Source organism: Sceloporus undulatus, chromosome 9 (assembly GCF_019175285.1).
Source record: "Sceloporus undulatus isolate JIND9_A2432 ecotype Alabama chromosome 9, SceUnd_v1.1, whole genome shotgun sequence".
Taxonomy (NCBI): domain Eukaryota; kingdom Metazoa; phylum Chordata; class Lepidosauria; order Squamata; family Phrynosomatidae; genus Sceloporus; species Sceloporus undulatus.
In genome coordinates, this window is record NC_056530.1 from 12,125,887 (window position 1) to 12,139,861 (window position 13,975).

General features: G+C 44.4%; 2 protein-coding genes across 2 annotated transcripts in view; one reads left to right on the forward strand and one right to left on the reverse strand.

Moving 5' to 3' along the window:
• RPL11 (ribosomal protein L11) overlaps window positions 1–1,743 on the forward strand; it is a 5,222-nt gene extending 3,479 nt beyond the window's left edge. Inside the window, exons 5-6 of the mRNA XM_042440940.1 lie at window positions 693–803; window positions 1,666–1,743. Coding sequence (XP_042296874.1) covers window positions 693–803; window positions 1,666–1,695 — 141 coding nt within the window. The 3' untranslated portion in view covers window positions 1,696–1,743. The remainder of the gene's footprint in view (window positions 1–692; window positions 804–1,665) is intronic.
• A 2,746-nt stretch (window positions 1,744–4,489) lies between these two features.
• LOC121915086 (kelch-like protein 31) lies at window positions 4,490–12,055 on the reverse strand. The gene is made up of 3 exons (XM_042438938.1): window positions 11,869–12,055; window positions 6,525–7,730; window positions 4,490–5,514 (listed from the first exon to the last, which is right to left on the reverse strand). Exons 2-3 carry the CDS (start codon window positions 7,712–7,714, stop codon window positions 4,782–4,784), a joined length of 1,923 nt encoding a protein of 640 aa, XP_042294872.1. The 5' UTR covers window positions 7,715–7,730; window positions 11,869–12,055; the 3' UTR covers window positions 4,490–4,781.
• Window positions 12,056–13,975: the final 1,920 nt, after the last annotated feature.

The window sequence follows — 13,975 nt, forward strand, 5'->3', positions numbered from 1 at the left end:
CTATGTATTTATGCTGGGTCTTGCAACCATTGCAGTGGTGGTATAACTGTCCTTTGCACGGTCAAACAGGAAAAAGGTTGCCCTCTTGCAGCACCTAAGAAAGCTGGCACACTTGAAAATATGTGCTGAGGTTTTATTGCTCCGCAGCATCTCTAACACCATGAATCAAGGATGTAGTTATGAGGAAGCAGGTCATTGTTTCAATGACAAGTTTTCCCCCCCCTCCATTTCCATGGTGGTTTTACCACTGGGTACAGAAATCCTCACTTTATTATTGCACTTATTGGGTATGAATTACTTGAATTACTCCTTGGGTGAATGTACCTGGCAGGATAGCTGGAAGGACTGAATTGGCACTTCAGGTGGGCTCTTGACTACGTAGAATTGACTGCATAGGATTAGTGACTACAGACCAGCCACAGATGTCTAACTCTAGGCAATTGCACTACTGAACACCAACCAAGATATTTAAACTTGGAGTTATACAGCATCTAAGTTGAACAATAGCTGCTGAAGTATATCTCTGTGAGAAATTATAACTCCTGTTACTTGTGGTCTACCATGCCTCAGGCACTAGGTTGTCTCTTAAACTCTGTTCTTCATCTGCCTTATCACTTAACACTCTGGCATGTGGGAGGGTTCCCTAAAATGCACTTCCAGGATTAAATAGTGTTTGTTGTTAATTGCTGTAGGTTCTGGGCAGGCCTGGTTTCAGCATTGCTGACAAGAAGCGCCGAACCGGCAGCATTGGGGCCAAGCACAGAATCAGCAAGGAAGAAGCCATGCGCTGGTTCCAGCAGAAGGTAAGTCCTGTTGACGCATTTAGCTGTGAACTGTGTCAAGTTCATCTAAAAGATAAGACTTCTCAAATATCTAGCAATGCTGTGATCAATCAGTGTGTTGGAATTCTAGTAAATTATTCTTTAAGAGGTTCTACTGTATTGGAACAGTTTTGGAAGACTGTTAACCATAAAACAGATGGGTTAGCAGTGGCCTGCCACATTTTGTTGGACTACTCACCTATCCTTCTGAAGCCATTCAGATGTTGCTGGAATTCCTACATCCCCAGTCAATGTAGGTCCCTATCGCTGGTTGTTTAAAGAATGTAAAAGATGAGTTTATGCCCCACATTCTGAAATTAAGATAGTTTGACATTTCTTTTGAGACTCATTTCACACTGTTGTTTGTAGGGAATTGTCATGATGAGATGCAACATTAAAGAGTATTTGAAAGATCACTCAGCATAGTAAAAGTGCTTATCATGGAATCATAGAGTTGGAAGAGACCACAAGGGCCATCCAATCCAACCCCCTGCCATGCAGGAAATCTAAAGCAAAGCATCCCCAACAGATGGCCATCCAGCCTCTGTTTGAACACCTCTAAGGAACAGAGGCTGGATGGCATCAGTGTCTCTTCTCTGACAATCTTGTTGCATAAGCTGGCTTATAAATACTCCTTGCCTCTTAGGGCACAAAAAATACAGCAACACGTGTAACAATTCGGCTAGTAAGATCTCTTGCTTGCTTCTTACCTTGTGTGTGCATTCACATAAGGTTATTCTTCAAACTACTTTGCCTTACATATGTGTGGGGAGAAATGATTTGATGATAGTTCAATGTTTTAGAGGCTATATGACTTATCTCTCATTCCTTTCTTCTCTTGCAGTATGATGGCATCATCCTTCCTGGTAAATAAATGGTTTCCACTATAAAAAAAAACTAATAAATTTTTTCCACTATTTCACTACCTTGCTGTTGTGCCTTTTGTGGTGGTTCTCTTATATCTCTTCTAAAGTTGCTGGCCCTTCTGTCTGGATCATTGTGTTTCTCTTTTTTTAACCACAAAATCTCTCCTGTGACAAGCAGTGAGAAGGGAATTAGGCTGGGCACACTTTGAGTTGCATCTAATTCTGCTGTAGGAGACTGAGAGAGATGTGAATCCTAACCTTTCCTCCCCCCCTGCCACATCCCCAAATTACTCTTTTTGCCTCTCTCCCAAACTTGGGAATTTGAGGTCACTACAGAAGTCTCAGTGGTAGTTAGGAGGAATGGATCTGAACCTTTTGTGAATGTTTCTATTTCAGAGGAGGTTCCTCAGACGTTGGAAATACTACTTTTTGGACTTTAATTCCCCAAATCTCCTATCCAATATAGCCAGTTACTATGCTAGCTGTGGAAGTCAGTGGTAGACCAGAAAACAAGTTTCCTTCATTCTGCCTAGGACCATAAGATGGCAGTCTTGGCCTTTGCAAACCATGTAGCATAGCTGATACTGTGCAGAAGAATCAAATCCCATGTGTGCATGCCTTCTAAGTCACATGACTAGCTTCTCTCTCCCAATGAAGTTGAAATTAAAGCCATTGCAACAGGAAATAATCTCTTTGGCCCAAGTTATATATTAGGACAGTGATGGTGAACCTTTTAGAAGCTGAGTGCCCAAACTGCAACCCAAAACCCACTTATTTACTGCAAAGTGCCATGTCCTTCTGGCTCTCTAGTAACAAACTCTGGCAAACTCTGTGGTGGGGTGACGGTACATGTGCCCACAGAGGGGGCTCTGAGTGCCACCTCTGGCACACATGCCATAGGTTCGCCATCTCTGTATTAGGGGAAGATGAGAAAATAGAGTCAGTTTGAAGTAGGGGGGAACCCTGTGTTTTTCCTTTAAACAGTCCACTTTTTCCTTAGGCAGTCCTGTCTTGCATTTAAGAAAGGTCGGCTCTCCAATTATACAGGTATTAAATCCCCTGTGTTTAAACCAAAGCATTACAAACATGTCCAAACATATTTTCTCCGCCAGCAGCAGCGGGGATAACTGCTGTGAACCACCTTGCAATTACCTGGTCTTTGCTTGCCTCTCTCAAATGATTTTATCCCCAAGGAACTAAGCAAACTGGCTATGAAAGAAACAGCATTAATGTGTATGGGTGGTATATAAACTGTATTGCATTGTTCTGTGTTACATCATGGCCTAATTTTAGGAAGAAATAGTGCTGTCAAAGCACAATATCAGTTTTATGACCTTAGCAATCAAGTTTCAAAAGCAAGAACCGAGAGTTACATTTATTTCCAGTTATCAAGGTATGAATAATTGCTAGGCTTTTCCCTGTTGGCTGCTCTCTAATACATGGCATTTTTGGCCATTTCTTGATTGTTTTGATTCTACTGTTGCTGAAGTTATGATGCAAAGTGGCTTCGTCCCCAATAAGTGTCATGCAGGGCACAGATATTGCCAGTACTGGCATAAAGGAAAATGGCAATTGGCATTGCCCAAAGAACTACTGCCATTAATATGCACATTATTTTTATTTCTTTGAGTATTTCCTTGTTCTGTACAGGGATGGGATGTTAATGCTCTTCTATCTCCATTTAAACATGTTTGCAATTGTCTGGAATTCTCAGAATTCATGCAGAATATGCTTTCAGCGGCTGCACACTCTGTATTCCAAGGCCTGGTGCCAGTTTTCAATTCACCTCTGGCTTTATTGGCATTTAACTGCTTAGCTCTGCAACAAGATCACATTATTTCAAAGCACTGAAGGAGAAATAACTCCAGTCAAAGGGATATACATTCTGAATTCTATTCTGAGGGGTTAGACTTATGGACCTTGGAAGCACTCTGGTGGGAATTTTTGCAGTCATTCAGGGATCTTTGGGTCAATTGCTTTTATTTTCCAGAGATTTCTTATTCTAAAATCCCATTTCATATGCTATATGGCCACTTGAACTCTGAGCGCCTGTTTCTCCTAGACCAGGATCCAAAGGAACGGAGGAAATAGGGTATACTCTTTGGTTCGGTGACAAGTATTCACTTATGCTGCTGACGTATTGCTGTTGGGAGATTTGCCAAAGAGTAGTCCCTTGTGTTTTCCTTGCTTGGGTGGTTTAAAACAAAAGTATTTCAAAGAGGAAACTTCCATCAATGCCAGCATGCCTGGTGACATTAAAAAGGACTTGGAACACTATCAGAAATACAGTGGAGGTGGACACTTGAGATAATATCACCTAAGTAACTAGACTCAGTCTTGGGCTGCATGTACACTGGAGCACGAATGCAGTTTGACACCGCTTTAACTTCTGTGGCTCAATGCTGTGGAATTAAGACCTGAGCAGGGCAGTTGATGATTGGGACTCCGAAGGACTGCCATAAGTCAAAGTCAAGTTGACAGCAGATATCAACAACAAAGCATCATTTAGGGATGGGAGCAGAAGAGAATTTCTGCAAAAGGAAATGAACAGGGTGCTCTGAAATGCTAGTTGTGAACTGTACTAAAAGTGTCTTTCAGTAACATTCAAAATCCACCAAAAAGTGTTATCTTTATTGGCCCAACCAAAAGGCACAAAATATACACTGCAAGCTTTTGAATGCCACTGGCTTCTTCAAGCAAAGGTGCTGAAGTTGTTGGTATCTTTGCCTGATGAAAAAGCCAAGAAACCTGCAAAATATTTTGTGCATTTTGGTTCTCCCCAGAAAGGCGTTGCTATTGTGGATTTTGGATGTTATTGCACTTAGCTCTATGGCCCACGCAGCTACCTCTGGATATATATTAGAAGTATGTTCAACTCCTCATTTCTAAGAAGAAAAAGGAGCTGCATGAAAGCCTGTGAATGTTTTCTATGAGGTAAGGATGCAGTAGAAGATGGCTAGTGATACACAGCTAGAATGCTTTGTCTCCCAGAAGCTCTAGAAACCAAGATAAATGAGATTTCTTTCAAAATGTGCCTCACCATATTCTTGCGAACCACCTAAACATGGCATGTAATGAAAGCTTTCCCGCAACCTTAGATGCTGACGGCCGCTGACCCAACGGAGCTGGCCCTGGAGCCTCTGGTGCTGGAGTGCGGAAGGGCGACGGTGCAGCAGGACACCCCAACGGTGCCTTCCGAAAGTTCTCCATCCTCAATCCATTCATTCAGGTCAGGGTTATAGGCTTGGATGCCCTTCTGGTATTTCTTGGTGCTTTCATTCCAGCCACCCACGAGCAGGATTTGCCCGTTGAGGGTGGCCACCCCAGCCATACTCAAGCCGAGGGGAAGCGGAGCCACATGGCTCCACTGGTTTGTAGAAGGGTTGTAGCACTCCACAGGGACCACATCCACCCTTTCCCCTCGGGGCCCTAGCTGGCTGCCCCCCAGGACATAGGCATGGCCCCCTAATGTGGCAGCACTATGCCACCCCCTTGGAGTGCTCAGCCAAGTACAATCTCTCCAGGAATCCGTGGCCGGGTCATAGCTGCAAACGGTACGAGAATAGGCATTGTTTACATAGCCGCCCGTCACCAGGATCTTGCTCTCAAGGACCATGCTGGCGTGGCAGCACCGTGGCAGCTCCATGTTGGTTTTGGCTAGCCAGGTGTTGGTGGACGGGACGTAGCATTCGATGGAGACTAGGGTCCCCTTGACGTTGCGTCCCCCGATGGCGTAGAGGTACCCGTTGAACGCGTTGAGGCTGAAGTGAGTTCTTTGGTAGGACATGCTGGCCAAGTGCAGCCAAGTGCCAAAACGTGGGTCGTACCTGCGGAGAAAACACAGTTGTCATTCCGGATTTCACTACGCTGGCCTGGATGAAGCATGCCTGAGTTCATTCTGGGGTTTTCAGAAGAGAAACAGAGTGCACTGATGGAGAAATAAGTGCTGCTTTGGTCAAACCTCTGCTGGAATACTGATCAGTTCCGGGCGCTTCATTAGGATACAGACAAGTTGTATCAGTGAAGGTTAACAAGCATTTTAAGTCTGGGGATGCTCTACCTAGAGTTCCTGCACTGAGTTCTGGGAGTATATTCAGTGGCCTGTGAGGCCCCTTCAAGACTCAATTATTCTAAAGAAAGGTGCATTGAAGATTAATTTTATGCAGCCTAATGCATTTTAAAGTCATTGCTCTTTCACGGGAGCAAAGATCACACAAGGAAGCTGTCTGCACTCCCATTTGGAGCTGGGAAAAGATAGGAGGGATGAGAACAGATTGGAGGGAATGGATTTTCCTCTGTTGCTAATTTTCTTGCACAGTTCTCATAGCTATAAGAGGAAGATGGGGCATGCTTCTGCACTTTGATGTTCTTTGCTTCGGCACTATATAACTCTTGGGAGTCCATTTTCTATCAACCTAGCCTTGGAGGGTTGCATCCCAGTCCAAGGCCTCTGTATAGACAGTTATGGGGACTGAATTTGATCACTTGCCAGGGTAGTCCAGGTAGAATATTATGTTATATGTTCCATGTATGTAAGCCGCCTCAATCCATTGGGAGAGGCAGGATAGCAATAAACTTCTTATTCTTATTAGAATCAGTTGGATGCCCAATTCCATCATTGCTGAGAGAAAAGGCTGGGCCTCATCAGCAAAATGGCTGGGTCACTACTCTGCTATGTATTACCTGCTGCATAAATTATTTTACAACAGTAGCCTGTGTCAGTGATCAGTACCAAAGTAACTCCTGGGGAGGCCTGGAACAACACCCATTTCTGGCACGGAACAATATTATCCCTCCGTACACCCATCCTTAAAGCCGACTTTTGTATTCACATTACCTGCAGAGATTGTTAATGGCATGCTTTGCCTGATTCCGGGCATCGTTTTGATCCTCTCCTCCTGCCACGTAAAGGAATCCATCCATGACCACAACACATTGATTAAAACATTTGGTTGGCATCTCTGTCAGCTTATTCCAGTTTCCGTCTTGATCTCGGTAACTGACATCTTTGCTAAGAGCTTTCTCCGTCGTACATGGACGCCCGCCAACCACCAGCAAGACCTTTTGGCTTCCTCGAATCTTGGTCCTTCTGGACTGGAGGTCGTTTTGTTGGTAAGGCAGCAAGTGATAATTCATAGCGTCGACCAGTAGCCTGTGGCATTCTGGGTTTTGCATCATACACGGAACCGGCTGGACGTAGTTGATCAAGTCATGAGCTGGGATGGTGCCAAACCGAACGTTGTTCAGGAGGTCAGCAGCGTGTTTGACTCGCTTGGGGTCAGACTCAAGCCATTTCATGGCAATCTGGAAGACCACCACCTCACTGGGGAACTGAAGGTCATCATCCATCAGCAATTCATTGAGCTGGTCAAAAGTGAGCTTCATGAACTGTTCCGTCTCGGAGAACTCTAGGAAACGTTCCCGGATGAATCTTTTGGCAGCATCCTTTGTCTGGTTGAGATTGTAGGTCTCGGCCAGGTTGGCTATGTACATCCAGTTTTCCACATTCATCTCCTGGATGAGAAAGTCAGTACATATGTTCAGCAGAGCATACATTTGTAGGTAGCTGGCTGTGGAAATGGTACTTCCAATGGTGTATAGAGAAAGACTCACTTTCCCTGTGTATGCATAGGTGATGATGGTGGCCAAACCCAAAGGGGAGACATCCGTGAGGTCCACTTGTTGAAGGCTGGGGTTTTTCTTCAGCAGGCTTCTGAAGTAATCACTGCAGGAAGACATCACCAGCTTATGGACGCTGAAGGTCTTTGTTTTAGTGGCAATGGTTAGGTCACAAAGGAAATGCTCTTTTTGCATCTGGTGCATCTCTGCCAGGATGTTGGTTCCATGCCTTGGATCTAAAACCTCTGTGGCAGTGCAGAGGAATCCGTCAGAACCATTTTCAAAGAATTCATCCAGCTGCTGGTGATGGTCAATTTCAAGCGAAGAGTCCTCTACCATTGAGGTGTTAAGAGGAACTTCGTTCTTCACAGGTTTGATCTTTTTGGGGGCTTTCTTTTTGGGTGCCATTGGGGCAAAGGGTCACCTGTAAGGACATAGGAAGGTGGGGGCTATTAAGCTGTACTGTAATCCTGCAGAAAATTAAAGGGCTTTGAAAGAGGTAAGTTAGACCCCATTGAACTCTCCAGAAAAAGCGCTGTAGGGATATGGCCATAATTTGCCCAGAACTCAATACGAGAGACAGTTTCACAAACATAAAGCCTTAATCCATTCATTCAGTCATTCATTCTGTCCATCCATCCACCCATCCATCCTTTTTCCCAGTCTGATATTCAAGGCATCTTTCTTGTTATTGACTCTAAGGTGACCATGTCAAAAGGTTTTCTTGGCAAGATTTGTTCAGAGGGTGTTAGCCATTGCCATGCTCTGAGGCTGAGAGTGTGTGACTTGCCCAAGGTCACCCACTAGGTTTCCATGGCCGAGTGAAGACTCCAACCTGGGTCTCCAGAGTTGCACTCCAACAACCAAACCACTGGACCACAGTGGCTCTCTGCAAAGATTAAAATAGACAGCTAAAAATTAACATAATATAAAATATGAAAGAGCCAGAATGTCATAATGGTTTGAGAGTTGGATTAAGACTCTGGAGAAAAAGGTTTGAATCCCAGTTTGGCCATGTAAGGACTGTTGTGGAGCTGTTACAACAAGGGAGTTGTGTGCATCCTGGAGTTTCCAGAAAAGACAATAATGCTGGGAAAGGTGGAGGGAAGGAGGAAGAGAGGATCGACTCAAAAGCAGTTAAAGTCCCCTTCTTGCAACAGGCTGGGTCTGTCACAGCCTGCCATGTGTGGATTTCCAAACTGGACGCATGGCATGACTGCATCCAGTCCGTGAGCTAAGCCTGCATACAGATCCTGACTCTCCGTGTGCGGACAGGCCCCTAATGGGGGTCCCAGCTGTTCCTCAGCTGTTTCTGTCCACCCGTTGCATGGAGGGTAGAGGGAGATCTGAGCCTCTGGGTGGCAAACCTGTTTGTGGCAGGCCAGAAATAGCCGGAGCGCCTCTGCCTTCCATCCGTCTGAGCGAGACGTGGAGATCAAGTTTCTGGAGGGTTAAGCAATTGGCAATTCTAAGAATAGGAAGGGAAGGAGGTAAAGGACGAGGAGCAGATTATCAATGCCATTCCAGTCTAGGGTTGCCAGCTTTTTTTTTACTGGCTTTCGTATCTGCGCTTTTAACATGGGTTGGATATGTAAATACAGATATACCTCTGTTCATGAAGTAGATGTGTTCCTGAGCATTGTTGTTGTTGTGTTTCTTTATGTCATTTCTGACATTTGCAGACCCTAAGGAGAACCTATCATGGGATTTTTGAGGGCTGAGAGTGTTTTATTTGCCCAAAATCATCCAGCGGGCTTCCATGACTGAGGAAAGAATCGGAACCCATTTTCCAGAGTCAAACCACTACATCACGCTGACTCTGATTTTGCCATAAGGGACACCATTTTACTATGCTACTGTACATAATGGGCATCCTTCTTGTATTTTTGCCCATACACAAACAAATGGTGTGGAGGAGGGCATTCCTATGCTCCATGTGGTCTTTTTCTTCTCAGATGGCAGTCATAGAAAGGAGCATCCAACATGATGGCATAAGCAAGCATCTCCTGCCCAGTTACCTGGGAGTAAGACCCATTGGACTTAAGGCATCAAAAGTATCATCAAAATGGTGTCACTTATGTGTGGTTTCAATGTGGTTTGTTTCCCCAGAGTTTTCTTTATGGCAATACTGGCTTTTAGTAAAACAAGTGGCTAGTTTTAACATTGCTGTTTTCAGGGAGCCACGTGGCCCTACAAGCGGGCCACAGTTATTGACTCAAATAAATGAATGCTATAAATAACACTGGAATCCTATGAGTCTGCAGCTGTGTTTGGGGTCAGACTGCTCAGCTCCAAGAAGGGATCTGAAGTGGAGAGCTGCACTGTGGTGTGTGCCTTGGAAAAGGCACGTTCTAATCCAAGACGCAAAATCGTAGAGCTAGAAGAGACACCAAGGGTCATCCACTCCAACCCTCTTCTGCCATGCAGGAATACACAGTCAAAGCACTCCCTTTGGCAGATAGCTATTGAACCTCTTTAAAAACCTCCAAAGAAGGAGACTCCACCACTGTCATGAAGTTCTTCCTAATGTTCAGATAGAATCTCTTTTCTTGTATACTCGTTCCTCCACATATGCGGCTTTGACTTTTGTGTATTTGATTATTCATGGATTTTATAATATGTTCTCTCTAGGAATATCTAGGTCCTCCAGCTCAACTTTAACGTTAACGTTAACCAAAAGTCGCACTGAGGGACCTAAGAATTCCTAGAGAGAATGCTCCACTAGGCATTAGTAGCTCCTCCAGCACAATGCTATGGCCAATGTCTGGCCGATGTTGACCACAGAGTTGCAGTGGAAGACCTAGCGATGCCTAAAGAGGTGTTCTCTCAGGTAAAAACATATTTATTTGTTTTGTAAAAAAGACATAGCAATATATTTACACGCCTTCAACAAATCATAGAATCATAGAGTTCGAAGAGACCACAAGGGCCATCCAGTCCAACCCCCTGCCATGCAGGAAATCCAAAGCAAAGCATATCCGACAGATGGCCATCCAGCCTCTGCTTAAAGACCTCCAAAGAAGGAGACTCCGATAATATAAAACAAACTTATATACATTCTATACATCCATTTGGCATTACAGGGCTATCTCACTCCTTCTTCCCAAACTCCTTCAACTTTAATCCTTTCTTCTACCCCATTGCATTTCCTTCCTTAGTCTCCTACCTATACCAGCTTCTATCTTCCTTGTTACACTTTCTCACTTTCTTTGTTCTTCCTCCCTTCTCCTCCTTCTCCCCATTCCCTTAACATTCGTCCACTTACTCTAAGCCTTCATCTACATACAATAGTCTTCACACATCCCTTACTTCCTTCCCATCAAATACCAATTTGTTTTTAAAAACATAGTGTTTTTGTTATTTGCGGTTTGTCCACATTGATGGGGGTCCTGTGCCCCTAACCCCAGTGAATGTGGAGGGACGAGTGTAGTTGAATCCATTCCTCCAGGTCCTAGTCTCTGGAGCAGCAGAAAACAAGCTTGCTCCATGCTCAACATGACATCCCTTCACATATATAAACATGGCTATAATGTCACCCCTTAACCTTCTCTTCCCCAGGCTAAACATCCCCAGCTCCCTAAGTCTCTCCTCATAGGGCATGGTTTCTTCTCAGATGTATGCTCCATCATGTCCAACAGGTCTTACTCCCAGGTAAGTGGGTAAGAGATGCTTGCTGATACAGTACTATCATGTTGGATGCTTCCTTCACTCACTGCCAGCTGAGAAGGACACTACATAGAGCATAGTTTGTGTATGGGCAACAACATGAGAAGGATGCTCTGTTGTAGTCTGGAGTAGTTTCCAAAGACATTGTTGTGTTGGTCTGTCACAGCATAAATAGGAAAATGTGCGTTGTGGGAAGAAAGGAATCTAGTCACCCTTTTGAGACTTATTTCACCATGAGCTTTCATGGATATCAATCCAACGTTTGAATAAGTTCTCTGAAGATGTCAGCCACAGATGCTGGTGAAACGTCAGGAAGAAACTCTTCTCGAACATGGCCACATAGCCCTCAAAACCCACAAAAAACTATGGATGCCGGCCATGAAAGCCTTCAACTTCACATTTGAATGAGTCGATTGACGTCCATGAAAGCTCAGACTGAAATAAACCAGTTAGTCTCAATCGTGCTACTAGACATTTTAGACTTTGCATTTGAAATGTTGCATTAACAAGGCACTGGAAATATACCATCTATAGAGGAATGGTTAGTAAAATTAAATGACCTAAGGCTTCTGGATAGTTTATGCATGTATATTAATGGAAAGACAATTCAACAGTATGAAAGGAGATGGAGAGAAGTATCAAAATTTATGGAGTAAGGATAAGAAGGAATAAGTAAGCAAAGGTAAAGAATATGTATAAAGCAGGAAAATGTGGAAATAAGAACCTATAAGCATAAGTATGTAGATTTAAGTACTTATATACTTATAGGTTTTTCTTTCCACATTTTCTTTTTTTGGAAAATAGTTCTTGGTTTGGAAAATAGTCCTGGTTTTGAACAGCTCAAGTGACCAGTAAACTGGTCAGCAAATATTAAACACTGGAAATGATCGCCTTACCTTGGTGTTGCAAGGTTACTCCAGCGGAAGAAGGTGTAGCAACCAAGGCTTTGGGCTCTTCTTGGGCTGAAAGGATATTAGGAGGCAAGTGGGGGGGATCCAAAACACAGCGGCCGTTCTCTTCTTGTCTCTCAGCCCACTCTCTGCCTTTCCCCCTTTCCCAATTCAGCCTGTCCAGCTGACCCTCCTTATCACATTGCCAATTCCATCCGCTTGGTGGGAATGACGCAAAGAGATGCCTTCTTGACAGGTCTGGAAAGGGAGACAAGCCAGGCTGGTTGAAAAGACACTCTGGACTTAGAGAAGGTCAGAGCTGTTAGAGGCCAACCAAGGATATTTGCTGCCTGGGGAAGACAGCGGGGAAATGCTCCCCTTCCACTATCACTATATGGCGAACCTATGGCACACGTGCCAGAGGTGGCACTCAGAGCCCTCTCTGTGGGCACATGTGCCGTTGCCCCAGCACAGTTTGCCTGTGTTTGTTGCTAGAAAGCCAGAGGGACATGGCACTTTGCAATAAATAAGTGGGTTTTGAGTTGCAGTTTGGGCACTTGGTCTCTAAAAGGTTCACCATCACTGGTATAGAGGAACCAAAGCCGGTATGTCGGACACCAGCGCCATCACCACAATCCGTTCCTGGCAATAACCACAACCCAAGGGACCATCACAAGTTCAACCTAGAGAATGAAGAAGTAGAAGTAGTAAAAGAATTCCCATACCTGGGATCAAACATTGGTAGAAATAGGGACTACAATCAGTAAACCAGATTAAGAACGGGGAGGGTGGCTATGAAAGAATCAGAATAGATTCTAAAATGTAAAGATACACAACTGAGCACAAAAGTTAGAATCATACAAACCATTGTATTCCCATTGCCATGTGTGGATGTGAGAGGTGGACAGTTAAGAAAGAAGATAGGAGGGAAGTCCGTTCATTGGAGATTATGTGGGGCTGGAGAAGAGGGCTGAGAATCCCACGGACAGCCAAAAGGACAAACAAATGGGTTCTAGAGCACATCAAGCCAGAAACATCCCTGGAAGAAGCCAAGATGACCAAATTGAGGCTGTCGCACTTCGGACACAACATGAGAAGACACTAGTAATTGGAAAAGACAATAATGCTGGGAAAGGTGGAGGGGAGTAGGAAGAGAGGAAGGCCACATGCTGATGGATGGACTCTATTAAGGAGGTCATGAGTTTTATGGGGTTGCAGGAATAGAGCAGAGGACAGAAGGTCTTGGAGATGTGTGTGTGTGTGTATTTGTAGCCAAGGGTCTGATTAGGGGAATTTTATTAGCTCAGTATTGTAAGAGGGGGGCCTGCTACGACGGCCCTTGCAGAATCGTCTCCCGTTGTGTATATGGAAAGACCAGGGGATTCCAATAAATGGAGCTGAGACGGATATAATAACTAGATGTCTAATTTATTGAAACAGGGGAAAACACACTCAATGCGCATACATACACACACTCATTCAAGGCTCAGGAAAATGAGAGGTTAGCTTGGAATAGGATTTTAGGCTTCACTAATGGTGATGGTACCAGAAAGTATGATGAGGATGGCATGAAGTTCAGCCATGGAATGACTGGGCAGGAACCAGGAGTCAGGTCAGGGTTCAAAGGGACAGAGCTTCCCCCTGAAATCCAGACTGGCCTAGCCCAGTGAAAAGGCAAATCTGATGATATTTAGAGGGAAAATCTTGCTTCCGGCAAAGTTGCTTGATGGTGGGAACAAAAGGAGTTTGGTTGCTTGGCCATTGCAAACAAAGGCTTTGCATTGTCTTGTTGAGGCAAAGTGGTCTGACAACATTCAGGGGGAGAAGGTAGAGGAGAAGTGAATCACTGGCTCATCAAGTGTGAGACCTAAAACAAAAAGGTTTTACTCTTGGAGGAGATGGTTTTCCCTTTAGCAACTCCCAAACCTTTCTGTGGGGAATTTCCAAAGTGTTGCTTCTCAGGGGTCTTGTGAGGCTGACTCATCTGCCTACCTGACCCACTGCTTCCAGGATTATGGCTGCTGGCCTGGCAGGTCAGTTTGGAGCCATGAAGGAACTCCACACACACTCCAGAAGTTATTAAAATCCATATGTGGTAACATATATATATACA